Source organism: Mustela nivalis (assembly GCF_964662115.1).
Source record: "Mustela nivalis genome assembly, chromosome: 1".
Taxonomy (NCBI): domain Eukaryota; kingdom Metazoa; phylum Chordata; class Mammalia; order Carnivora; family Mustelidae; genus Mustela; species Mustela nivalis.
The window spans coordinates 103,969,536-103,995,543 of record NC_139020.1 but is presented as its reverse complement, the minus strand read 5'-3'; the positions used below and the strand labels follow the sequence as shown (position 1 = coordinate 103,995,543).

Genomic DNA, 26,008 nt, shown 5'->3' with positions numbered 1-26,008 from the left:
GGCAGCAGCTTAACCCACTGAGCCAGGCACCCTAAAATATCTTTTACTTACTTCTTTGAGAGAGAGAGAGAGAGAGAGAGAGAACAAGATGGGGGAGGGGCAGAAGGAGAGGGAAGCCTGCTGTGGGACTTGACCCCAGGACCATGGGATCATGACCTGAGCCAAAGGTAGATGCTTAATCAACTGAGCCACCCAGGCACTCCCAACAGTCAACTTCACCTATTTTCACATTATGTTGTTGCTGAGCCTAGTCTAAGTTTAATATCTAGGACTTTTCAGAAAACCAGGATTAGTGGATGGCTCCATAGTGTTAACTTTATCATTAGGGCAATGATTCCCAAGGGACTTTTTTCTACATATGCCAGACCTATGCCCTCTGAGAAAATGACATCAAATATGCAAAGATTTTAATGAAAACATGCAGGGAAATGCCCTGTGATGGAAAACGTGGGGAGAGAGCCATTAGATGCTAAAATCAAGTGAAGGGAAGAGGGAAATAAGGTTGGATAGCAACATCCTGTATTAGCATGTAGTTTAATAAAGGTTGGACAAAGTAGAATGGGAGTCATGGAGCCAAAATCCACCATCAGGAGAGCTCTGTCTTGGGACTCCTAGGTGGTTCAGTAGGTTAAGCCTCCAACTCTTGATTTCAGCTCAGGTCATGATCTCAGGGCTCTGAGATCAAGCCCTGTATTAGGCTCCATGCTGGGCAGGGAGCCTGCCTAAGGCTCTCTCTCTCTCTGCCTATCACCCCCCTATCCATCTTAAAAAAGAAAGGAAAAAAAAAAAGAGAGAGAGAGAAAAGAAAAGAAAAAAGAAAAGAAAAGGAGAAACCTGTCTTTCAGGAACACATGTGCCTTAAGTAGCCCTACCATAAGACATTGGCTGGGAGCAGCTGGTGTGAGGTGTGGCCTCAGTGCAAATTCAAGACAGATTTCAAAGCCACCGGCTGGGGCCTTATTTGGTCAGTTATGCTCCTTGTAGTTGGAGGCTGGCCAGGCCCATTTCCATGGCTGCCATACCATACAAGAAAGCTTTTTGAAGGGTTGCTTTTGCTTTCTCTTTGGTTTTACCTCTTTTGTTCACAGGGGACCCTGAATTCCTGTAAAGCCCTACCATCTTTGGTATCATCCACCAAATCCCAGTAGGATGGAGTGTGTGTGTGAACAAATACATTTGACCAACGAACACACCTTTCTTCCTTCCTTCCCCTTTTCTTCCTTCCCTCCCTTCCTTCCTCCCTCCCTCTACCCTCCCCCTCCTTTCTTCCCTTCCTGAAAGAGAGAGGGGGAGGAGGGGCAGAGGGAGAGAATCTTCAGACTCCCTGCTGACAGCAGAGCCCGACTCTGAGTCAGGGGTTGATTCGTGACCCAGCAGATCATGACCTGAGCCAAAACCAAGTCAAGGCTTAACCTACTGTACCACCCAGACACCCCTAAATGTGAACTTTTAAAGTCTTTTCTTCTCCCATTTGGACAAGATGCCTCCCTTTATCACACTGTCTCTTAATAAAAGGGTATCAGCACTCAAAGCCTAAACTCTTTGGACTGATTCCTCTTGAGCTCTTTGGTTACAGTACACATGTACTGATTATTACGTTTATCAAACTGTGACTCAAAAATCCCGTTTTAAGGTCTACTATTCTGAACAGGATCTTGTATTACCATAAAAAACAAAATCGGTGCTTTTACTCACTAATACATTAAGTCCCTCTGTGCTTTGTGAGTCTTAATTTATAAAGGTTACTGAGTGACAATACAAAGAGATAAATACTACTGAGATAAAAGTTTAATGTTAGTCATAGTTTCTCTAGAAACAAGAGGCACAGCATGTCATGCAGAGCTACGGAGAAAGCACCCGTGTCAGGAGGCAGAAAGAAATGAGGGGAGAGCTAAAGTTGGAGATTTTATTGGCATTTCCATGAAAAAGTCACCGCAGGGCAGGGTATACATACAGTTTAAGAATGGCTAGTTTTAATAATTCCGGCAGGCTTCAGGACAGAGGAGCTGTTCTTAGTTGTTTGGTACCTGACCCTGGAGTGACTCAGAGCAGGGGAAATATTGACCTGGTGTGTGAGTTGGGGTGGTGGTGGTTAAGGGAATAGACGAGGTTGTTTGGTTTATATATGAAAGGTAGGCTTGCTGACAAGTTGGTTACTGTTTCCAGGAATTAGCTAGTTTTAGGAAGGGCAGTTTCTCCCATCAAAGTCCTCTAAGATGTCAAAACATCATAAAAAAACATGAAGCAAAAAATAAAGGCCTCAACAAAATTAGGAGGAAAATCATGCCTTTTGATTTTCTAAATCTCCATTAAAAGTTAGTATCAGAAAAGCAGAAGGCAGGTATAGCCTATTATTTTCCTCATTCCATTAAGAGTGCAGGTGATTTTTTTCCTTAAAGCAAACTCTACGTGGGGCGCCTAGGTGGCTCAGTCAGTTCAGCATCTGCCTTCAGCTCAGGTCATATCCCAGATCCTGGGATTGAGGCCCCACTGGGCTCCCTGCTCAGAGGGAGTCTGTTTCTCCCTCTCCCTCCACCCCTGCCCCCCTGGCTCATGCTGTCTCAAATAAAATCTTAAAAAAAGAAAAAATAAAGTAAGCTCTCTATGTTCAATGTGGGGCTAGAACTCACAACTCTGAGATCAAGAGTCACATGCTCTAGCCACTCTAGTGTGTACTCTAGTGTTCTTTGATTTGACTCTCAAAAGTATTCCTGTAGTAATATTGAGTAAAGAAATTTTCTTTACTCTTCTGTACACACGCCAGGCACCTCAAGAGTGCAGGTGATTTTTTAAAGATCAAATTGAAAGTACAAGAGGGTTCTATTCCTTACCCACTGTCCAAATATTTTTATTTTTTTCAACTCCTACCCTGCTTCTACATATTGCATTTTTGTCCTGAATAGCTACATGGACAAAGAACTGACATTTATGTTCTCTTGTGCCAGAACTACTCACCCTTTAACACCTATCCCATTAGCTCATCTCCTTACAAGCCTATGGCCTTTCCTAGAATAAGGAAAGTATGGTTCAGAGGTTAAATGGCTTTATGGTAGAGCACTGGTTGGAATCAGGTCTGATGAAGCCATATACTTTCCAGGGGTGACTACAAAGGAATTGAGTCAAAGGAAAAATTAACATGGACTGTTTAAGAAGCACTCTAACTTGCCATCTTATTTCGATGGCACAATTTAAAAACTAAGTCTAAAAAGCTAAGCATTACATATGCCCTGTAACATACTTACACCTTTCCAAAATTTTACTTTTTTTAATGTAGAATCAGACATTACCTATATTGTAAATAATATGTCCTTTCTTTGACATTTGAAAGGAAATTTCTTTACTCTTAATATTACTACAGGGATACTTTTGAGAGTCAAATCAAAGAACACTAGAGTACATGTTATGGGTAACTTTCTGGTAATTACAAAAATTTTTTTTTAACATTTTCTCTCTCTTTTTTTTTTTAATTTGAGAGAACACAAGTGGGGTGATGGGCAGAGGGAGAAGTTGACTCCCCACTGAGCAGGGAGCCCAACTCAGGGCTTGAGCCAGAGGCAGATGCTTAATTGACGGTGCCACCCAGGCATCCCTAAAATTTTTTGTGGATAGGTAACACTTCCATGTGGTTCAGACTAAAACATTGATTACATGCACTTTTATACATGATTACATATAATTATATATAAATAAGCAGTGGCATTTCCTTTTTAACTGTTCTTCAGCCAACATTTCATTTCTTCATATACACTAATGCTTTATTTATTCTTCTAGTTAATTTATGGACATACCAGTAAATATTCACATATACTAATATGAATCTCCCTCCATCCCTTTTTTTGCATAACCTTTTGGATGTATTTAAAGTAAAACAAAACAAGGAGGTTTTGGTAAACAAAATTTAATACAACTGTATAGTCAAATAATAATGGTTAAAGGACATTTTATTAGATATGACTTAAAAAATTAAACTATGCACAAAGTATATTTAAACAAGACATGTAAGTATTAATATGCTACAACCAAATTGAGAACAAAGTACAAAGCATTTTTTCTTTTCACTGTGAAGATTCTTGGAGCCTCTCACTGAAAGCAAATGACATTTGGCTACCATAGGTCTGTACAAGTTGTAAAGCATATTATGCTTTTTTTCAACTCTGTAATTGTTGTCTTAGCTCCAGAAATTCTCAAGAATTTAAATAAAGAAACTCGGGGTTGGGGGGAGGATGATGAGGAAAACAAGAGTAAGAAAAAAAATAGTGCATAAGGATGGAACAAAAGTAAGTACATTTACTTTTCTGACATTAGATGCAGATACTGCAAATGATGTTTTCAAAGGTTTAATCAATGTTAGATGTTTGTCTAAATATCTTAAAAAGCACCTTGGCAACCAAAACAAAACCCTCAAATATAATAAAACTCCAAGCACTCAACAACATTTCTTAACATTCTCGTTCTGCCAAGCAATCACATGGTGTTCATTAAAACTTTTAAGAAGGGGAGTTTACTTTGTAGGAAACAAATATGAAACACATCTAAGGTAAGCTTTATTCAGAATAAAAAAAAAAGAACGCTAAAATAGAACTAGAGAACTTAAGGCACATAAACAAATTCCGATGCAGTTATTCTGAAAACATCAAAACAAATTTTTTCTCTTTGGAACAATATATAAAATAAGTTATGACTACTGCTGTTTTTTTAAAAAAATTATGATGATCATCTTCAGCACTAAGTAAATTTAATATCTAAGGCAATCACACAAACATAACACATTCATAAAAAACATTAAAAAATGTGAAGTCTGTTGAAAATGTCTCTGGAATTATCAATTCACACTCTGGCTCAAGTGGTTTCTGATGTCTAGCATTAAATGTGACAATGAGTAGAGCTACCTAATCAAACCTACTTAAAAGCCAACCAAATCGCCCCCATTCTGGTTACTTGACATGGTGAATTTATTAACTAAAAATAATAATGGGGTGAGGTGATGTAAACCTGGCTTTTGATATAATGCACAAGAAATTCTAATAAGGCCAAAATTATGTTGAGGTTAACTTGTGTCTTGAGTTTAGTAAAACAAAGGCTTCCATAGGAAACCTTTAAGAGACATTTATCTTATTACTTGGCACCACATAAATAGCTATCTCTTCTCTTTGAAAATAAAGTCTGGAGATGTCTTTTCCACACATAAATCTCAAGACACAAAAGGCACACACAACAATTCAAACCCTCTCTTTTCATGTATGGGTTCTCACAGCAATTCTTTTTTTTTTTTTTTTTTTTTTTAAATCTATTGCCATATCCAGACAACAGGAAAACAAAACAAAACAAAACGAACAACACACACCTGGTTTGCATATTGACAAAAGTAGTATAACTGAGCCTTTGTCTTTCCTGAGTTTCAAAAGGGTATATGACAGTAGAGAAAGATAAACAATTCGTATTCACTAAGAGAAAATGTATCAGTCCACAAAACATTTTCATCTTTCTAAATATAAAAGAATGAATGTTCAACCACCGCCTGTGTGAAGCCCCTTTACCAAATTAAATTTACTCTAGGATCATGAACTGAAGGTTATATAGTTATGGCACTTTAAACACCCCAATAGGCCAAAATGACAATACCCTCCCTGAGTATTCACATCACTTTTTTCTTAACACCTGGTTTAAATGGAGGAAAATATCTATATTTCAGTCATCTAGGAAAACAGAAGGTTACTGAAGACTCAATAAGCTACTATTTCATACCTGTGCAGTAGTCAGTGGGGAGATTAAATTTGAAAACGAAGGTCTACTGCTTCAAAAATCAGACCACTTTATAGCTCACTCATAGACAGGAAAACACGTTCATGAACAAAAAACAACTATACTTTCTTGTTAATCTACAAAACATATGCTTGAATTCCTTTTCCCACTGAGGTATCACAGCTGGGTTTAGCAAACTCGTCTCTACCTCCAATTTGTTTTCTAATCTCGTGAAACCTTATGTATTACATAGATTCTGACTGTATATAAGTCATTATACTAATACTCACCATGTACTTCAAAATTTTTTCTAAGTAATCATTATACCCAATGTGGGGCTCAAACTCATGACCCCAAGATCAAGAGTTGCATACTCTACTGACTGAGCCAGCCAAGTGGCCCTTATCGTGTACTTTCAAATGTAAAAACATATTATAGAAATGCCCAAATAAAAATTTCTGGGATTGAAATTAATTAAGTCAACTAATTTTTACTTTATGTGTTTTCTGATCATCACAAACTGATCAAATTCTTGGTGTTTGTATATATGCATGTACATGACTCTGCTATCTATCTATACATGTATACATACATACTAATCCAAAGGCTTATATGAGCATCTCCTATCAAAAGAAAATCTGTCAACTATGTGATGACAGTATGAATATAATCTGACACAATTTGGCTGATGAATCCCTTTTGATATACTAATTATATCCTAAAATTCTTTGATCAGTGCTAACACTGTTATTTATCAACAATCAATAAAGGAAGATAACTAGAGTATATTAAAATATCAGCTGAGTGATTTCAAAAACTGTTAATTTCATAGAATTCAAGTGAAGTTCTTGGTGGCCTACTTAATTTACATAGTTTTAAATTATGTAGAAAAAAATGAAACAATATTGGCATGAGGTCTATGTTTAAACAAATTGTTTTATAGGATTTCATTTCAAATTTAGTACAATACACGGATAGTAAAAATAAATGTATAAAGAAATACAAGTAACTAGTTAATATTTTTACAATAGACAAAAGTGCTAAAATACAAGTGATCTTGAGAGTTTTGTGTGTGTGTGCAGTGTCTATTTATGTATGGGCATGATCTTACGAATACACATGAAATAACAAGTATCATTTGTCTAATCCTCAGCATTTACAAAACAATTCTCATACATTATCCCATCTGCTGCAAAGAATCTCTGAACTAAATAGGTTCCATTATCTACAAAAGGTATAATGCAGAAGTAGATGTTTACTTCAGAATTAAAACAAGTATCCCAATTGTATTTACAATTGTCTTTTCAATGAAAACAATAGAAAACTGTTTCCTGAATTGCTCTGATAATTATCAGGAAAAGGTACATGTCATTTCAAATTATGATTTGAAAAATTTAATTCCCTAATTATTTATAAGATGTTTAGAGTTTTCCTCAGAATTCAGATTCCAGCTAAATTGATGCCATACAGTTTATTAGAAATCTCTGAATCATCCTAAGATGAGAAAACAAAATAATTTATCTATGTTAGGTTTTTCATTACTAACTTAGTTTTAACAGATATCTGGTGGTACTATAATCACACATCTGCATCATCTCTCCTGTGACAAAGAGTATGTAATTATGATCTGAGACAACAATAGTGCCTGGGCAGTTGAAATCCAGCAGGCTACCCGGAACATCCCTGGAATATCCCTAAAATGTTGTAAATTTTATCTGTTCACCCAGGAATAACAGTAATCACTTATTCTACAGTTCCTGTCATTCCATTTGCCTTAGAAAACATTTTACATTCCTCACTGAAAACTAGTAAGCTTATCAACTAGAGTTGAAAAATCTAGACGAAGGCAATTTGAGAATGTTGACCAGTATTTTCCACAATGGGTACCAACTGAAAGATATATCTTCAAAGACTGCAAATACCACTGTTAGGTTTTTTTGGATAGCTAATTTTAAAAGAAAAATGGACCCACTGACAGGTGGTCCCACCTTTATCCTTTAAAGGTAACTCAAGAGTGGAGACTCCAAGATTTTTACCTGTTCACTGGAAAGGAAGATAACCAGGGAAGAGGTCCTCTCCCAAAGCACCATCCTAATGAAGTCAAACCCTACTGGGCTAGGGAGAAAATTTTTCCCTGTTTTCCACAAAATAATATTGCAAAATGGATTTCAACTCTCTTGCCAGGTTCTAAATAGGTGTTCCCTAGAGGATTTAGAGATGATACAGAGGTATTTTGAGAGCCACAATGGGTTGTTCTTCCCTTCAAGGTCTTACATAATTTTTCTTAGGAATTAACCTACAATTTTACTCCCCATTTTAGGGGCACCTGCTTTTCCATCTCCTATCCAATGTTCTTCCATGATAATTTAGTATTTTATCATATTCAAATTGTTGTCATTACATTTTTATCAGTTATTAAAAAAACCCTTCAATAAAATTTATCAGTTTGGATGTATTTTTAGTGAAAAAGATTTTTTAAACTGATTTCTCCCCTTTGTAAGCATTCTAAGCATTATGTGATTTAACCTAAATGAAGCCTAAGTCATGCAATTTTCTATACATATATGACAAAATAAGGAATATACAGGCTTACAGATAAACGTATATAAATGGAGAAACCATTCAGAAATTCCTAAAGGTTATACAGGCAGGCATTATTTCCTATTCCACACGAATTTCTTACAAATACTTACAAAGGTACACTCTCAAAACCCAAGCAATAACCACTATTATCTTCAACAACAAATTTTTTTTTTCCAATTACAGTAAAGACTTTATTACAGTTTAAAAGATCAATATTTCAGGGGAAAAGGCACCACAATTATTATCTTTACTTTTTTGTGTACATGGCACAAAAGGAGATATGTCAAGTTCCCACTCTGGAGTTCTTAAAACCTCTCATCTTGGATCAGTGTGGCTTCTTGGGTGAGGTATCCTGGCTTTAGAGCTTAAAGCATTTTTCATTGTATCTATGTATAGTTACACAGCCATGATAGGACACTGGTCGGGGCATTGCAGCCACCCCTGTGATGATACTTGTTGCAGGATCATAACAGAGAATAGTGTCTGTGGCTTCTCCATTTTCCCGTCTTCCACCCAGGATATATATTTTACCATTACACACAGACATACCACAGTTTTCCTGTTGAACCAAATACATTAAAAAAAAAAAAAAAATTAACTCTGGAAGGCAAGGGATTTGGTAGCAAGCTGAAAAGTAAAATAAGACATGCTTTAGCAGACAAAAGTCATGAAATAAACTCCCTTTTGTTGAACTCCTGCTCTATGTGTGAGTGCTAGATAATTTTGCATGAATTAAATGTTAAAATAAAATATATGTTATGATTGGGGCCAAGACGCAGGAGGTGAAGTGGGGGTAGTGGACTGAAAGAAGGGTTTTAACTTAACAGTAGTTGAACAAAAATATTTTTGAAGAGTGTGGCTTGCTTCTCCTATTACAGGGAGGTCCTTTATTACAGCAAGTGGCTATTACATGACCAAGGAGCAGGAACATTATTCATTATGTGGGATTACCCACAAGCTGAATGAATGAATGAGAGAAAGACTCAAAAACAAATTAACAAAGCACTGTTATAGGAGCCTTGGCTGGGTTATATAAACTCCCCAAATAATATTTTAACTTTGCACAAAATGGGATTCTTAGCTGAATTTTACTCTTCTCTGTCAATAACATAGTTATTATAAGAAACAAATATTCTTGCAAGGATGAGAGTGATTCTTCCAAGAAAGAAATTACACTAAAACTGTCTCCCTATTTCCTGGATCTGGTTATGCTGCAGGTCAAACATTCTATTTACATTAGTTTAATTATTCAATTACTTTACTTCAGAAAGTTATTGCAAATTATTATCATCCTGTTCCTATATAACTAGCAATGAGATGGGTTCTACCAATCAGTACAATAATAATTTTTACTTAACTAGATTTGCTGTGTATATAAGTTTTGCTCTTTTTTTTTTTTTTTTAAGATTTTATTTATTTATTTGAAAGTGTGAGCACGAACAGGTGGGGAGGGAGTGGAGGGAGAGGGAGAAGCAGACTCTCAGGTGAGCGGGGAACCCGACATGGGGCTTGATCCCAGAACCCTGAGATCAGGACTGGAGCTGAAGGCAGATGCTTAACTGACTGAGCCACCCAGGAGTCCCTAAGTTTTGCTCTTAAAGAAGAAATTAAATCTTGGTAGACTTATGTAACAGAAGGTAATATCTTCAGGTCTAAAAGAATTCATGAGTACTTGAAAGTACCTATATGAGAGTTTACACATACCCAGAATAACTTGCCTCATTATCATTAATGAATGACAAACTTTTATCTGGAATAACACCCATGAATTACACCAATTATGTGCCAAACTACATTTTTCATCTGAAGCACAGTGAGCTCTTTCTATAAACTCTAAAAGTTCTGAATACAATAAAAAACTTTATCATCCTCAGTTTTCAGATAGAACCTAGGCTACAGTATTGAACCTTACAGTCACTTTAATGATGATTCTTAAACTATATGATTATAGGATCTTATTACAATGTCATTTCAGGTAATAATGCTCAGAAATAAATGAAGCAAGCAATCTTGAAATCAGTTATTCCTTCATATCAGGAAATTACTTGTATTAGATACAGCAGCTTATTTCACTCTATTAGAATCTCAAAAGTTGTGACAGCTAGTAAGAAAAATAATTTATTGGGGCACGCCTGGGTGGCTCAGTCAGTAAGCGTCTGCCTTCAACTTCCAGGGTTCTGCAATCAAACCCCATGTCGGGCTTCCTGTTCAGCAGAGAGCCTGCTTCTCCCTCTCTCTCTGCTGCTCCCCCTGCTTATGTGCTCTCTCTCTCTGTGTCAAATAAAGTCTTTTTTTTTTTTTTTTTTTTTTCCAAATGGAAAAATTGGGGCACCTGGGTGGCTCAGTGGGTTAAACCTCTGGCTTTGGCTCAGGTCATGATCTCAGGGTCCTAGGATCGAGTCCCACATCGGGCTCTCTGCTCAGCAGGGAGCCTGCTTCCCCTTCTCTCTCTACCTGCCTCTCTGCCTACTTGTGATTTCTATCTGTCAAATAAATAAATAAAAATCTTTAAAAAAATGGAAAAATTATCAATACATGATTTTTTAAAAAATATTTTTATTTATTTATTTGACACAGAGAGAGAGATCACAAGTAGGCAGAGAGGCAGGCAGAGAGAGGAGGAAGCAGACTCTCTGCCGAGCAGAGAGCCTGATGCGGGACTCGATCCCAGGACCCTGAGATCATGACCTGAGCCGAAGGCAGAGGCTTAACCCACTGAGCCACCCAGGCACCCTTTTCCATGAAATTTTTTTTTAAAGATTTTATTTTTCTAAGTAATCTCTAAACCCAACATGGGGGTCGAATTCACAACCCTGAGATCAGGAGTTGAATACTCTCTTGACCGAGCCAGCCAGGTGCCCCACCACATGAAGTTTTAATGTTATTTTTCAAGACTGGAACGAGACATGATCCTAGTATTAAAAAAAAAAGAGAAGCCCTTCCTTTAATTATTATTTTTTATAATGCTTAATGTTTAAATGTTAAAATTCCAACAATAAACAAAGTCAGACTTTTTCATTTATTATTCTAAACTTTAACGACAGTTTAAATACCTGGGCTACTGAAGAGGGATTGAACAAACTTTATAACAGACCTAAAAAAAAATTCCACAATTTTCCAAAGGATATTTCTGACAAAAGTTTAAAAAGCAAAATACGTTGAAAATAGCAAGCTGTGGCTTTTGGGGATTATGAAGAGTCAAGAGGCATGGACATGGTAAGGGACAGAAACAGAAAAAGGCTACATTAGGTCCATTAGATCTGCAACAAAGAGTTTTTTTTTTTTTTTTCCCCCTAGCTTTTTTTTGCCACTTAGTATTCTAAGCATTTGAAAAAAGTTTGACTTGGGGCACCTGGGTGGCTCAGTGGGTTAAAGCCTCTGCCTTCCTCTCAGGTCATGATCTCAGGGTGCTGGGATTGAGCCCCACATTGGTCTACTCGGCAGACAGCTTGCTTCCTCCTCTCTCTCTTTGCCTGGCTCTCTGCCAACTTGTGATCTCTGTCTGCCAAATAAATAAATAAATCTTTAAAAAAAAAAAGAAAAAAGAAAAAAGTTTGACTCAAAAAATTGTGTAATAGGAAATTACAGTTGATTTTCCCTTTTTCACATATAGCATTAAATGGTAGGCAAACACTTAAAGATGGCTCAAAAATTACCTATAAATAATGCTTACAAAGATATTCTTCTAGATTCTTATTTAAGAATTTTAAGATCTTTTTAAAGATTTTATTACCTATTTGACAGAGTGAGAGAGAGTATAAGCAGGGGAAGCAGCAGAGGAAGAAAGAGCAGCAGGCTTACTGCCGAGCAGGGAGCCTGATTCACGGCTCGATATGGGCCTTGGATCCCAGGACCCTCAGACCATGATCTAAGCCGAAGGCAGACGCTCAACTGACTTAAGGCACCCAGGCGCCCCTACACAGATATACGTAAGGGTATTGGTAGTAAGAATGGACTGAGGAGAAAAGATAATCCCAGAAATCTCAGTGTTTTTTTGCTTCAAGAAATTTGACGTAGAGTATTTGATTTGGATTTCAATGATTTTGTCATCATAGATTTAATATACCTCTGAGCTAAGTGATTTTTCTTTGAAATTTTCAAAGTCACTGTTATTTGTCCTGTTGCTTTTTCATAGCTTTATCTCAACCACGTAGTTAGAAATATATTCATTATATGCCCTGCATTATGATAGATGCTAGAAATTATCTTCCTAAATTGTTACCATTTTCTATAGTATAGCCAAGTTCTGAATGAATAGTACTTCTTGGTGAAAATGCATTGTACTTTAAAATATCCACTATAAGGGGCACCTGGGGGGTTCAGTTGTTAAGTGTTTGCCTTCGGCTCAGGTAATGATCCCAGGGTCCTGGGATGGAGCTCCACATCAGGCTCCTTGCTCAGTGGGAAGTCTGCTTCTCCCTTGCCCAACTCCCCCTGCTTGTGTTCCTTCTCTCACTGTCTCTCTCTCTGTCAAATAAATAAATAAAACCTTTTAAAAAAATACCCACTATAAGCCAATAAAGGTTAGCTTTCATTAAAGAATTCAGAAATTGGGGCATCCGGCTGGCTCAGTTAGCAAAGCATGTGACTCTTGATCTCAAGACTGGGAGTTCAAGCCCCATGTTGGGGGTATAGTTTACTTAAAAAAAATTTATAAGTGTAAACACTTGTCACACAGGTGAATGTGACTATAATATGGGTTTCTATATGGTAGGGCACACCTCAGCTCTACAGACTGTCCTTTCCAAGACAGGCCACTCAGCTAGAGAAATGTGATTCATTTTTACTTAACTGTGATATATGAGGGATAGAAGATTATATTCCCTCTGTACCATGAAGTTGAAGGTCTATTATATCCCCTCTGTACCATGAAGGTCTTATTATGTCCCTTTTATCAGCTGAGGCAATGTTACTTTGAATACATTACTAATTAGAGATTATACCTCAATGTCAAAAACTTTAGAAAAATGGTGTTACATTCAAACCCTATTTCATTTTCTTTACAGTCTATATCTCTTTACACATTTGCATATAAGACTCTTAAAATTAGGTCCCTTGTTACTGCACTATCTCATTTGTTTACTTATTCAATAAATATTTACTGAGCACCAATTAATGCAAGATACATAGAAAATGAGTTAGAAAAAACAGTATTCTCAATAAGATGGAATTCTGGTATGGAAATAAACATTTATACCCATAACAGATTATGACTGCCATAATATAAATTCAAGTGCAGTGACAGATCAGAAAAGAAGGAGATCAATCCTGAATAGGGAAACTGCAGTTTGTTGTAACTATGAAGTGGTCCTTCGAAGAGGAGTAGAATTACAAGTAGAGAAGATAGAAAAGACATTAGAGTCTGAGACGGCATCATGAACCAAGGCAAGAACACGTAGGATCTATATAGCAAATGCAATTTAACAGACACTTAACATAATTGGGATGAAGTTGCAGAAAGTGAATCTGAACAGACAAGCAGAGGTCAGACGATAGAAGGCCTAGAATGAAGTGGGGAAACTTGGATTTTATTCAGTATGTTTCCAATCAAAGGAGAGACATAATAAGATTTATGGGAAAATAATCAGTGGCAAAATGGGAGACAGAAGACATTAAAGAACACTAATTAGAATATTATTATTTTTGTTTAGGGAAGAACTGGTAAGAACTTGAACAAAAGCAGGAACTACAGGAGTGGAAGAAGAGGAAACACTCTAGAGGACACAGAACTGATATACCGGATTCAATTTAGGAGAAAGTGAGGAAACTCTAAGAAATTAAGTCTAGGTATGCAATAATAGAAAAATATATATTGGTCTTGCCCCTAGTTCCTGATACAGAGCTCCTAAATCCCTTAGAATTTCCCAAGTGATAAGTCTTTTGTTCTAATGAGGCGATTGTTGGTGGGCTTCTGGATGGGAGGGCTAGTCACCAAAAAGATCAAGCCATAATCATTATCTTAAAACTTTCATCCCCATTCCCCATTCTCTGGAGAGCGGAAAGGGGCTGGAAATTACATTAATAACTACATGATGAAGCCTCCATAAAAATTCCCCAAATACAGGATACAAACAGCTTCTGGGTTAGTGAACATATCCATGTGCTGAGAGGGTGGTGCACATCAGCTCCAGGACAGAAGCTCCTGTGCTTGGGACTCTTTTGGACCTCACCCTATGTGCCACTTCATCTGTATCCTTTATGATATCCTTTATTATATAATAAACTGATAAACACAAGTATTTCCCTAATTTCTGTGAGCTGTTCTAGCAAATTACTGAACCCAGGGAGGCGGTTGTGGGAATGTTAATTTAGAGCCAGTCAGTCAAAAGCACTGGGGGACAAGCTGGAAATAGCGGTTGGCTTTGGAAGCAGTGGCAGTCTTTTTTTTTTTTTTTTTTTTTTTTTTAAATATTTTATTTATTTATTTGACAGAGAGAGAGATCACAAATAGGCAGAGTAGCAGGCAGAGAGAAGGAGAAGCAGGCTCCCTACTGAGCAGAGAGTCCGATGCGGGGCTTGATTCCAGGACCCTGGACCATGACCTGAGCCGAAGGCAGAGGTTTAACCCTCTGAGCCACCCAGGTGCCCAGAAGCAGTGGCAGTCTTGAACGGTGCCCTCAACCTGTGGAATCTGGTGCTAACTCCAGGCAGATAGTGTTGGAACTGAACTGAACTGTAAGACATTCAGCAGGAGATGGAGAATTGGTTGGTGTGGGAATAAATCCACATATCTGGTGCCAGAAGTGTTGTGTGAGTAAGGAAGATCAATCCTAAACAGGAAACTGCAGTTTGTTGTAACTATGAAGTGGTTCTTCAAAGACGAGTAGAATTACCCCTTTCCATTCACTAGGTTTTCCATTCACTAGGTTGTTTGGAAACAGAAAAAGTAGGCTTGGGGAAGAAGGTGAATTCTTTTTTTTTTTTTTTTTTAATATTTTATTTATTTATTTGACAGAGAGAGATCACAAGTAGGCAGAGAGGCAGGCAGAGAGAGAGAGGAGGAAGCAGGCTCCCTGCTGAGCAGAGAGCCCGATGCGGGACTCGATCCCAGGACCCTGAGATCATGACCTCAGCCGAAGGCAGTGGCTTAACCCATTGAGCCACCCAGGCGCCCCAAGAAGGTGAATTCTGTTCTAAGTTTGAACTCCTGGGACATCATAGAAAATATCAAATAAGCAGTTGGAAATTTGAGTCTGGAGCACGAGAAAAAGACTTTAATGAAGATCAAGATTTGAAATTAGTACTGGGCAATAAATGTGACCACTCAAAAATGGAGTATAAACTAGGAAGCAGGTAGGGAAAAGAGACTCTAGGAATACCCATATTTAAGGGCTGGGCAGAAAAAATAAGAGAATATGGATGAGACTGAGGAGATTATTAGTAATGACCTCTGAGAGAGTAACTCTAGACTAGTAGATTGGTAGATACAGATTTCCAGCATTAGAGCCATCAAGCATTTTGGTGGTTAGAAGGAGAGTAGGGCCATAAACCAAAGGCTGAGCAGAGGCTTTTTGGGAGGCAGGGGGTGGAGATGGAGTAGGGGTATAGGCAGTGTGCATGGATGAGACCTAAGTCCAGCCATTTCTTTCTTTCTATTTTAAGATTTTACTTATTTGATAGAGAGAGGCACAGTGGGAGAGGGAACACAAGCAGGGGGAGCAGGAGAAGGAGAAGCAGGCTTCCCGCTGAGCAGGAAGCCCAATGCAGCGCTCCATCCCAGGATCCTGGGATCATGACCTGATCTGAAGGTGACACTTAATAACTGAGCCCCCAGGTGCCCTCACCCATTTCTTTCATAATAAAACCACAGAAGGAAAGAAACCAGTTTGGGAGCACTTCTTCTCTTTCAAAATACATAAGATATAGGGATAAGGACTGGAGTAAATTCTGAAAGAGGTCAAGGGAAAAAAAAAAAACTACCAGCCCAAGTGCAATGGTTGCTTCACCATGGGATGGTAGAAAATAAGGTATTTCAATAAAACAATACCCTGAAACAAGTTTAAAACAGGAATACCACATGCTTTATGTGGTTTTAAAAATTATGAAATAATTCCAGCATGCATGAATGATATTAACAGTGAAATTACAGTATATTTATAACGGTCATGTATTTGGTCCCTCCTAAATTGATTTCTCTTTTGGACTATTTTAGGTCATTACCTGTCGGCTGAATGTATTCTGTACATGCATCCAGTAATCTTCAACTGGATCATAGCAGTATATTGCCTTGGTCAGCCCACCAGCAACATATATCAAGTTGTTTAAGGATACAGCTGTTATACACCTTTTGGCAATTGGGATAGCTGCACGAAGTAGCCAAGAATTGGTTTCTGGATCATAAGATTGAACCTAGTAATATATAGAAATATTTTATTGAAATTTCTAAACCAAAATGCATATTTACTTAATAAAAGTCTACCAATATATAGAAACACAATTAAAAATGAAATCCCATTAATTACAGTAATTCACATTAATTCACAGAATTAAGAGAGGTTAGCTTGATAGAGAAATGCCTGAATTATAAAATTCTCAAAAGAAATGCAAATTTATTACTATCAAGCAGAATAGAATAATAAACACAAGTTGTTTCCAGGAAGAACAGATACTACACTATCATGATAGGTTTTCTTTACTTATTTCTACTAAACAGTCTACATTTTTTTTTTTTAAGATTTTAGAGAGAGAAAAGAGGAGAGAATGCACGTGAATTGGGGTGCAAGAGGGAAAAACAGAGGGAGAGGGAGAGAGAGAATCTCAAGCAGACTCCCTGCTGAACATGGAGCCCAATGTGGAGCTTGATTTCACACCCTGAGATCATGACCTGAGCTGAAATCAAGAGCTGGACACTTAACTGAGCTATCCAGGTGCCCCAACAGTCCAGATTTTTAAAACATTGTGTCATACAGGATAACTATGCCTCAATCTGAATAAAATTTCTTTATGCTTTTAGGAAGTCCTTTCTGCAAAAGAACACAGGAAACTTCAGTATACTCTGAATGATCACAAATTCTGAATTCTAAAATAGTAACATTTGGCCACATTATATTAAATTTAATTAAAAAGATAACTGACTGGGTGCCTGGGTGGCTCAGTCAGTTAGGTGTCTGACTCGTAGTTTTAGCTCAGGTCATGATCTCAGGGTTGTGAGATGGAGTCCCGCATTGGGCTTTGTGCTCAGCACGGAGTCTGCTTGTCCTTCTCCCCATGCTCCTCCCCGTGTCCTCTCTCAAATAAATAAAATCAATAAATAACAGATTGACAAAATTTAGTTAACAACTGCTAAACAGTTTGGCATCAGACAGTAGTTTCCAGAATAACAGTATTTTCTAAGGTGTCAGGAAGGCAAATATTCTTTTGTCCCAGGGATTCAATGAACTGCAGCAACTCTGAGCTGTCCTCTATTGACATTACAGATGTTTCTCTTCCTCTTTTTTGCTCTAAAAAATACTTATAAAGTATGCAGAAGATGACCCAGTGGAAGCAGTGTAGTTACTATATTTTATTCTCTGCTAATTCACTTCCCAACTGTTTTTTGTGAGTAATTTTTTGATTCTACAGACTGTAACAGGAAAAGGTTTCAAACTATTTAGTAGAATATCCCAATGCTGAGAGTAGTTTTGTTTCAAAAAGATTAAATAATGCTTTTTACAAAAAACTGTTAGATATATTAGGACTTCACTTCAGTAACTTGAAACTTAGTGTTTTCCCCCCAAAGTATAAAGTACTAGACAATTTTTAAAAGGCTCCTCACACTAAGGGACCTCGCTATTTATTTGATAAGCTTTCTGTATTTTTCCTCCCGTATACATAACTGGTAATTTCTGTAAGAGAACATGGCTTACCTTATCAGAACAAGTATTATCATCAGGTCCTCCACCAATCACAAACAATTTGCCTACACAGCTAGTCACGGCAGGAGAACTCACTGCTTCCTTAAGGGGAGCAACTTCAGTCCATCGATTTGAAAAGGAATCATAACATTCTACGCTGCTAAGTCTGTTTTGTCCATCATAGCCTCCAACAACATATACCTGTTTGTGAAATACATGGAAAAATCTTAATTGTCAAAAGTCTGAATTTTTTAACTAGTTGGTTAAGGAATTAAAGGATCTCTTCCCTTTAAAAGCCCTTGATAACTATAATTGCAATAAATCTAGCTTAGTTTTTGAAACTTTCATTAGCACCCTCTCACCACAGGGGAGACTTTTTAGACTTTTTTTTCCTAATAGCCCCTGCAAATGAAGTTTTAATACCACCATATACTGTATATCCTTTTATGTCCTATATGTATATCTGTGTTTTACACATGGAAGAGTACAGTTGTTTTCATCCCCCAAAATAACCTTCACCCCCTTAAGGGTGATACTGCTCACACTGAGAATTACATGATTGTTTAAATGCTCACACTCATGGATGATGAAAATGTTCGATTATTATGAAGTAATAAAGCTACAAATCTAAAATATTAGATAAGGAATACTAGACCGTAAGACCAATGAAGGCAGTGCCTATCTTGTTTTTCATTTTAGTATCAAGTGTGCTTAGCAAAGTATCTACCACACAATTAACTCTATACTATATATTTCAAAGGGCTTCCACAAATCTAAGGAAGGCAGACATATTAATCTTTATGTGACAGCTGAACTAATCAACAAGTCATTTATTAAATGACCTATATGTAGATAATCCATTAAGAATAATGAGATACGTGGGGTGCCTGGGTGGCTCAGTGGGTTAAGCCGCTGCCTTCGGCTCAGGTCAGGATCTAAGGGTCCTGGGATCGAGTCCCGCATCCGGCTTTCTGCTCAGCAGGGAGCCTGCTTCCTCCTCTCTCACTCTGCCTGCCTCTCTGCCTACTTGTGATCTCTCTCTGTCAAATAAATAAATAAAATATTTAAAAAAAAAAGAATAATGAGATACATAAGAAACTTTTAACTTGGGTTAAAAGTTTTAACAGTGGGTTAAAGCTTCTGCCTTTGGCTCAGGTCATGATCCCAGGGTCCTGGGATCGAGCCCCACATCAGGCTCTCTGCTCAGCAGGGAGTCTGCTTCCCCCTCTCTCTGCCTACTTGTGATTTCCCTCTCTGTCAAATAAATAAATAAAATCGTTAAAAAAAAAGAAAGAAAGAAACTTTTAACTTAAGCGAGGTTCTTCAGTTTAACATCCACAATTCCTTTAATCGACAGTCATTATCAACTCTTCCCTCAATATGAAGTAACTATTAAGTCCCACTGAGTCTTCTTTTACAGCATCCCACATCTGTCCCTTTTGTTTCTTACTGCCACTATCCTACTTCAGGATCCATACCATTTTGTACTTCTCAATTAATCTCCTGGTCTCCACTCTTGTGCTCCATCAACCACAGATTAATCTTCCTAAATACTTCATCAACTCCTTTTAATAGTTCAGCAACAGATGCCTAAGTGGTCAAGGCCAAACCTTATACACCTACATTCAAGTCTGTTCACAATTTATCTTTCTGTATGCCTCCAAATTTCTAGAACAGCCAATGCTATTTTGTATTTCAAGGCTGCACTTCTCATATTATGTTAAAATGATCTCTTGGTGGGTTTGTTCTCCCAACACTAGGAGGTTCAGAGAGGTTAAGTAACAACTCAAGGTCACCCAGCTGGAAGAGTATATGGAAACTGTGGCACAATGTAGCAATTAAGGACATGGCTTTGAAGTTAGTAGAAGCAAGGTTCAGTATCTAGCACTGCTATGAAATGTAAATCTTGGGCAGTTTACTTATCCTCTGAGAGTCAGTCTTCATTTCCTCAATAAAAATGTAGACAGTAATAGTACCTATCACATAATATAATTTTGAGGATTAATTTTTTTTACCATTCTCTTGCATTCATAAATTAAAAATATATGTTGTGAGCACCAAGATGAAAGTACTCTAGATTAAGAAAATCTTGAACTTTTGCTTTGCTCCTGCTTTATTACTTTCTGTGTAACCTTAGGCAAGTGACTTGATTTCTCTGAATTAGGTTTCTTTAAAAACTGCAAAAGTTATACAAAATTTTCTCTAAGATTCTTTCCTACTCTTAGATTCTCTATTCCAAATCATCTTACCTAGGTTTTCTTAATAGAAACCATTTATAAATTTAAATACTTTTATAGGTTTGAATTCAGTTTATATTGTAATTTTTTAGGGTAACAGTTTCCATGATATGAGTACTTACTTTTTAAGGTATGAAAGATTCCTTTCATGTCTTGATTTATTACTTCTAAGTTTTAGGTAACTTCAAGTCAAGTATACTAACATTTGTCAAATAAATCTATGTTCGCCAATCCATACATGATATTTGAGACATCCATCATTTGCATTTGCCTTTGTACTTTCAGACTAAATAATTACAATTTTTTTTAGTCAGATCTCTTCTCTTTCCAACCACTTCAATATTTTAGCTGCCCCTTTCAGTAATATTTTATCATTCTTGAAGGATGGCTACCAAAACTATATAGCAATTACTGACAAACTAGTGATTTCAGAAAATAGCCAATCAGAATTAGTTTATTTCTATTATATCTATCTCAAGGTCCCCATTATTTCAGTGACCTTGTCGAGAGCAGCAGCACAATAGATCAATAGCCTTAGGAAGTTAGCTTTCCAGCTGTGCTTTGAGACACTCTTAATATTCTGTAGTATAGAAATTTCAAGCAGGCTCTATGGGGAAATAGGGGGAGGGGACCAGGCTGAGTGGGAAGGGTTCCTACACCATCTCTGTTTCTATTAGGGCAGCTCTGTTTTCTCATTGGTGACTCTAAAATGTCTCCACATGAGGGCCCAAGAGGTAGCAATCTTTTTAGAAGGGGGTATCAGGGAACCAGTCAGAAATACACATGCAAGCAAGTATACTGCTTTTATTCAGATTGCTTATTAATATAAGATAGCTTTGAAGGAGCTAATAGAGATGGAGGCAAAGAAAAGCTAAAGGGTCCTTGGTATATGCTGCTGTATTTTTATCTGTTCTACATAATGGGTTTTTATGTTAGATTTAACTTTTTAACTTTAAAAAGGATGTAGCTGCTTTTAAAAAGCTTGGAAACCACGGGTCTTTAAGTGTTTCTCAAGTTCCTAAGGACAGAGAATGGCTCAGAACCAACATATAATTATTTATTTGTTTTTTAAAGTACCCTTCACAACCAGCATGGAACCCAACATGGGGCTTGAACTGTGAGATCAAGGCTGGAGCTGAGATCAAGAGTCAGATGCTTAACTAACTGAGCCACTTGGGCACCCCCCCAAATTATGTATTTAAAATATTAGCCACAGTCAATAATCAATTTTCTTTAAAATATACTGGTGAATTTATCTTAAACACTATTTTAAATTTGTTTTGTCCCTAACTTGTATAAAGAAAAAAGATAAAATAACATCAGTCTAGATAAATATATCTTTGCCTGACTGCCAAAGTCAGTAAAGGGAAAAAGATTGCTTGGATTAGATATTGGCCTGTTTTTGTACTCGATGTAACTCCTTTATTTTCCAATGCTTCTTAAGCTTTCAGACTCCAATGGAGCATGAAAAGAGAAATGTGCTGCACTGCCACAAATTCCAAATTGGGAGAACAAAATATCCATTCAAAAGTACAGTGTCAAATTGTTTATATCTTCAGTTTATCTATTGAGGTTAGAAATGGAAGGAAATACAATTTGAATCCAAAATACCCTGAGACTGAGTAAGATGAAGGATTTAACTGTGGTATTTATTTTGGAAATGTGCCAGCAATAGTAATAAAAAATAGTTTCTCTTACTTTACCAAGGAGGACAGCCATTTTGTGACGCCATCTGCCTTTATTTAGAGAAGCAACTCTGATCCAAATATTCAACTGTGAGTTATAAATCCACACATCACGGCCATTGATTCTTCCACCTTTAAATGCAAAACAATGTATACACAGTATGTATGTCATCAAGGGATTTATGCTCAAGGCATAGATAATTATAATATAGGATTTATTTACCCCGTCTAAGAATTTGTGAATTTAGTTCAATGAATGAAAGAATGACCCTCTTAAAGCTTAATGAAAATAGTTCTACAGAGTAGATTTAAACCTTGCCGATTATTATCTTGAGAATCATAGACCCTAAGTAATAAAATGCAAAATACAAGTTTTACAAATGTATAAGGCTATTAATTTGAATCACACATCAGAAGCACCCGAACAACAGAATTATTTAAAAAAGATTTAAAAAAATCACCCATTTATTCAAAAGCATACCACTATACAAAATGAATTATGTCTTGTTAAATTGTGTAACATGTAGTAATAGAGTAACTCCAAAGCTGGTAAAATTATTAACCAAATAAATGACTCAGGACCAATGATAATGCAGTTATACTCTGTATAAGTCTGTCATTTCATTGTCTCAGATTTTAGATATAACATCAACATAAAAGAATTACATGTTAAGAATTTTAAGGAAAAACCTATTTCATAAACTTTGGTGAGAATTTCAGAAAACTTGGTTGGATCAGAAATGCTTAATTCTTTTTTTTTTTTTTTTTTGCTTTTTTTTCCTTAATTAATTCTATGAGTAAGTTTCACTTTGCATACTTCACAGTGTTCTTTAAAACAAAGTTAACGTGTTCAAGTTTTAAAAATTATGCCATATCCCATATGCATTTGAGAGCACTTAAAATATGACGATTAAAGACATTTTTCTGGTGGATTGTTTATAAATCATTCTGGATCATCCTGAGCCTGTTTTTAAGAGAAAAAGTCATTCCCAGTTTTATTTGTTGTATAAACTGATCTGCTGAAAGTGGGCCTATTCACTTTCATGGTTTTCTTCTGAGACACTACTATTTGTTTAAAATAGCCAAGCTGTGTTCAAATTAAAAGTAGCTACAGTGCGAAATAGGTCAATCAGAGAAAGACAACTATCATCTGATCTCCCTGATATGAGGAAGTTGAGATGCAACGTGTGGGGTTTGAGGGATAGGAAAAGAATAAATGGAACAAGATGGGATCGGGAGAGAGATAAACCATAAGAGACTCTTAATGTCACAAAACAAACTGGGGTGGGGGCATGGAGGGAGGGAGAGGGTGGTGGGGTTATGGACATTGGGAAGGGTATGTGCTATGGTGAGTGCTGTGAATTGTGTAAACCTGGCGATTCACAGACCTGTACCCCTGGGGCTAATAATAACATTATATGTTTATAAAAAAACTTAAAAATTTTTTTTAAAAAGTAGCTACAGTAATAATAATTTTTATTTACCTGAAACAAGAATGTCATTTCTTAGAGCACAGACTGCATACTCTGATTTGGTAAATTCCGGAAGCTTAGCCAAAGACTTCCATTCCCCTGTCACAGGATCATAGCACTCGGTGTATGGAAGATTAAATCCTCCAACCCGTTCACAGCCTCCAACGACAACTATCACCTCAGAATAGCCAGTTGACCTAAAACAATTATTATAAGAATGTGTAAATAATAAAATACTCAAGATTGTTGAAAACTCTAAAAATATACATGAATGTAAAGAAAGTAGAAAGTAAACAGTAGTTTATTCCCTGAGCACGTGCCACATAACACAGGCTGCCAAAGACTTTGAGAAGGATTTTGAGAGACATTTTGAGAGACCTTGAGAGACATTTGCAAAGGATTTAGTGATGTCGTTTTCCACAGAAAATTTCTATGGGTATTTTTTTTCTATCAGTTTTGCCTTAAAAATTACAAAGCAGTCCAAAAATCCTACCTAACTCAACTGGAATCCTGGTAATAGTAAAGATGACTTCCAAAGGTAGTTTTGTAGTAATTCAGATGTGTGCAGCCATACTAAGGTAAGATCATGAAGAAAAATGGTGATTTTTCATAAGCTTGCTAGTCCTTTTTTTTTTTTTTTTTTAAGATTTTATTTATTTATTTAAGAGAAAGAACAAGAATAGGAGGAGGCATAGAGGGAAAGGGACAAGCAGACTCCCTGCTTATCTGGGAGCCCAATGCAGGGGCTTGATTTAAGACCCCGCAATCATGATCTGAGCTGAAGTCAGTTGCTTAACATACTGAGTCACCCAAGCACCCCGGATTGCTAGTTCTAAAAAAACTAATTCATATTATAATCTAAGTACCTTTTAAAGAAGTATATGTATTTGCTTGGAACTATTTCTTAAAATAGTTTTTTAAAGTTAAGTACATTAAAGCAATCCAAATCAAAACACTGAGCAATCAAAGTGTTAACAGAGTTTATGACAAAGAATGTTAAAGGAAAAAAAGCAAGACCAAAAACTGTACTGAAGGTCTCATCAATACTATGTAAAAAATGTGTGTGGAAAGAATATACCTATACCACCAAAGGCTAATGATGGTTATCTCTGGATAGCGTGGCTTCTTTCTTTCTATCAACACAATTTTCCACAATGATAATGAGCATGTTCTACTTTCAGAGTGGAAAAAACATTTACAGCATGAAGAGAATCCTAAGGTTTATGTTAATCATGGACTTCTTTTATTTTGTAGTTTAAATTTTAGATACAGGGCGCCTGGGTGGCTTAGGTGGTTATGCCTTCAGCTCAGGTCATGATCTCAGGGTCCTAGGATTGAGCTCCGATTGGGTTCCCTGCTCTGTGGACCCTCTGCCTGCCCCTCCCCCTCCTTGTGCTTTCTTTCTCTCTCTGTCAAATAAATAAATAAATAAATAAATAAATAAACCTTTAGGGGCACCTGGGTGGCTCAGAGGGTTAAGCCTCTGCCTTCAGCTCAGGTCATGGTCTCAGGGTCCTGGGATCGAGCCCCACATCCCGCTCTCTGCTCAGCAGGGAGCCTGCTTCCCCCTCTCTGTCTACTTGTGATCTCTCCCTGTGTCAAATAAATAAATAGAAATCTTAAAAAAACAAAAAACAAAAAACAAAAAACAAAACCTTAAAAAAATTTGTTATTGGGGTGCTTGGGTGGCTCAGTTGTTAAGTTGTCTGCCTTTGGCTCATGTCATAATCCGAGGGTCTGGGATTATGCTTCTCCCTCTCCCACGCCCCTTGCTTGTATTCCCTCTATCGCTGTCTGTCTCTCTCTGTCAAATAAATAAGTAAAATCTTTAAAAAAAATTTCCTGTTTAGATACAGGAAAAACTAAAAGCTTATTCAAGTTTTTTGTTGTTATTCATAAGGCTCAATAGAAAGCTTGTAATTTTAAAATTATTTGACTTTTATATTTTTTCACAAATATAACTGAAATGAAAAAGGTCCTGTAACTACATTTTATGGTTGTTACAATTTTAATCTCATGATACAAAATGCTAACAATCCCTCTTCTCTTAACTTAAATGTGGAAGGAAAAAAGACCACATTGGAACGCTAATTTGTAGTTTTAGTCAGTATGATGTTTCACAATTACATTAGAAAAAAAAATAAGCAATACTGGTACGTCACTTTAACAAAGATACTATATTCTAGCTACATTTACTCATAGCTTTTCCAACTAATAATCATTTACCTGTTCCAGGCCAGGCATACTTTTCCTTTACAAAATCAGAAAAATGTATTGTAGAAAAGTATCGTATTCACAGATGTAATAAAAATTACTTTTAGGAGCCTAGCAAATCATATAACCCTAATCTAGTATATAGTAAGACATCATCAGAAGAACTGAAATATTATCAATACTATTTTCCACATTAGTTCCATAAAGAAACTATTAAAGTAAATCAAGAGTAACACCAGATA

The 26,008-nt window shown here is 36.7% G+C and overlaps 1 protein-coding gene across 13 annotated transcripts in view; it reads right to left on the bottom strand.

The window, feature by feature from the left end:
• Positions 1 to 3,882: 3,882 nt before the first annotated feature.
• Positions 3,883 to 26,008, bottom strand: part of KLHL24 (kelch like family member 24) — a 48,208-nt gene continuing 26,082 nt past the window's right edge. For 10 of the 13 annotated variants that reach the window (XM_082692646.1, XM_082692651.1, XM_082692644.1 and 7 more), the window contains 5 exons: positions 23,565 to 23,749; positions 22,094 to 22,212; positions 18,171 to 18,359; positions 16,486 to 16,674; positions 3,883 to 8,884 (listed from right to left, as the gene is read on the bottom strand). In XM_082692646.1, coding sequence (XP_082548772.1) covers positions 8,684 to 8,884; positions 16,486 to 16,674; positions 18,171 to 18,359; positions 22,094 to 22,212; positions 23,565 to 23,749 — 883 coding nt within the window. In that variant the 3' untranslated portion in view covers positions 3,883 to 8,683. Of the gene's footprint in view, positions 8,885 to 11,336; positions 13,498 to 16,412; positions 16,675 to 18,170; positions 18,360 to 22,093; positions 22,213 to 23,564; positions 23,750 to 26,008 lie in introns of those variants that run through there. The other 3 variants (XR_014301060.1, XR_014301061.1, XR_014301062.1) reach the window with 1 other exon arrangement.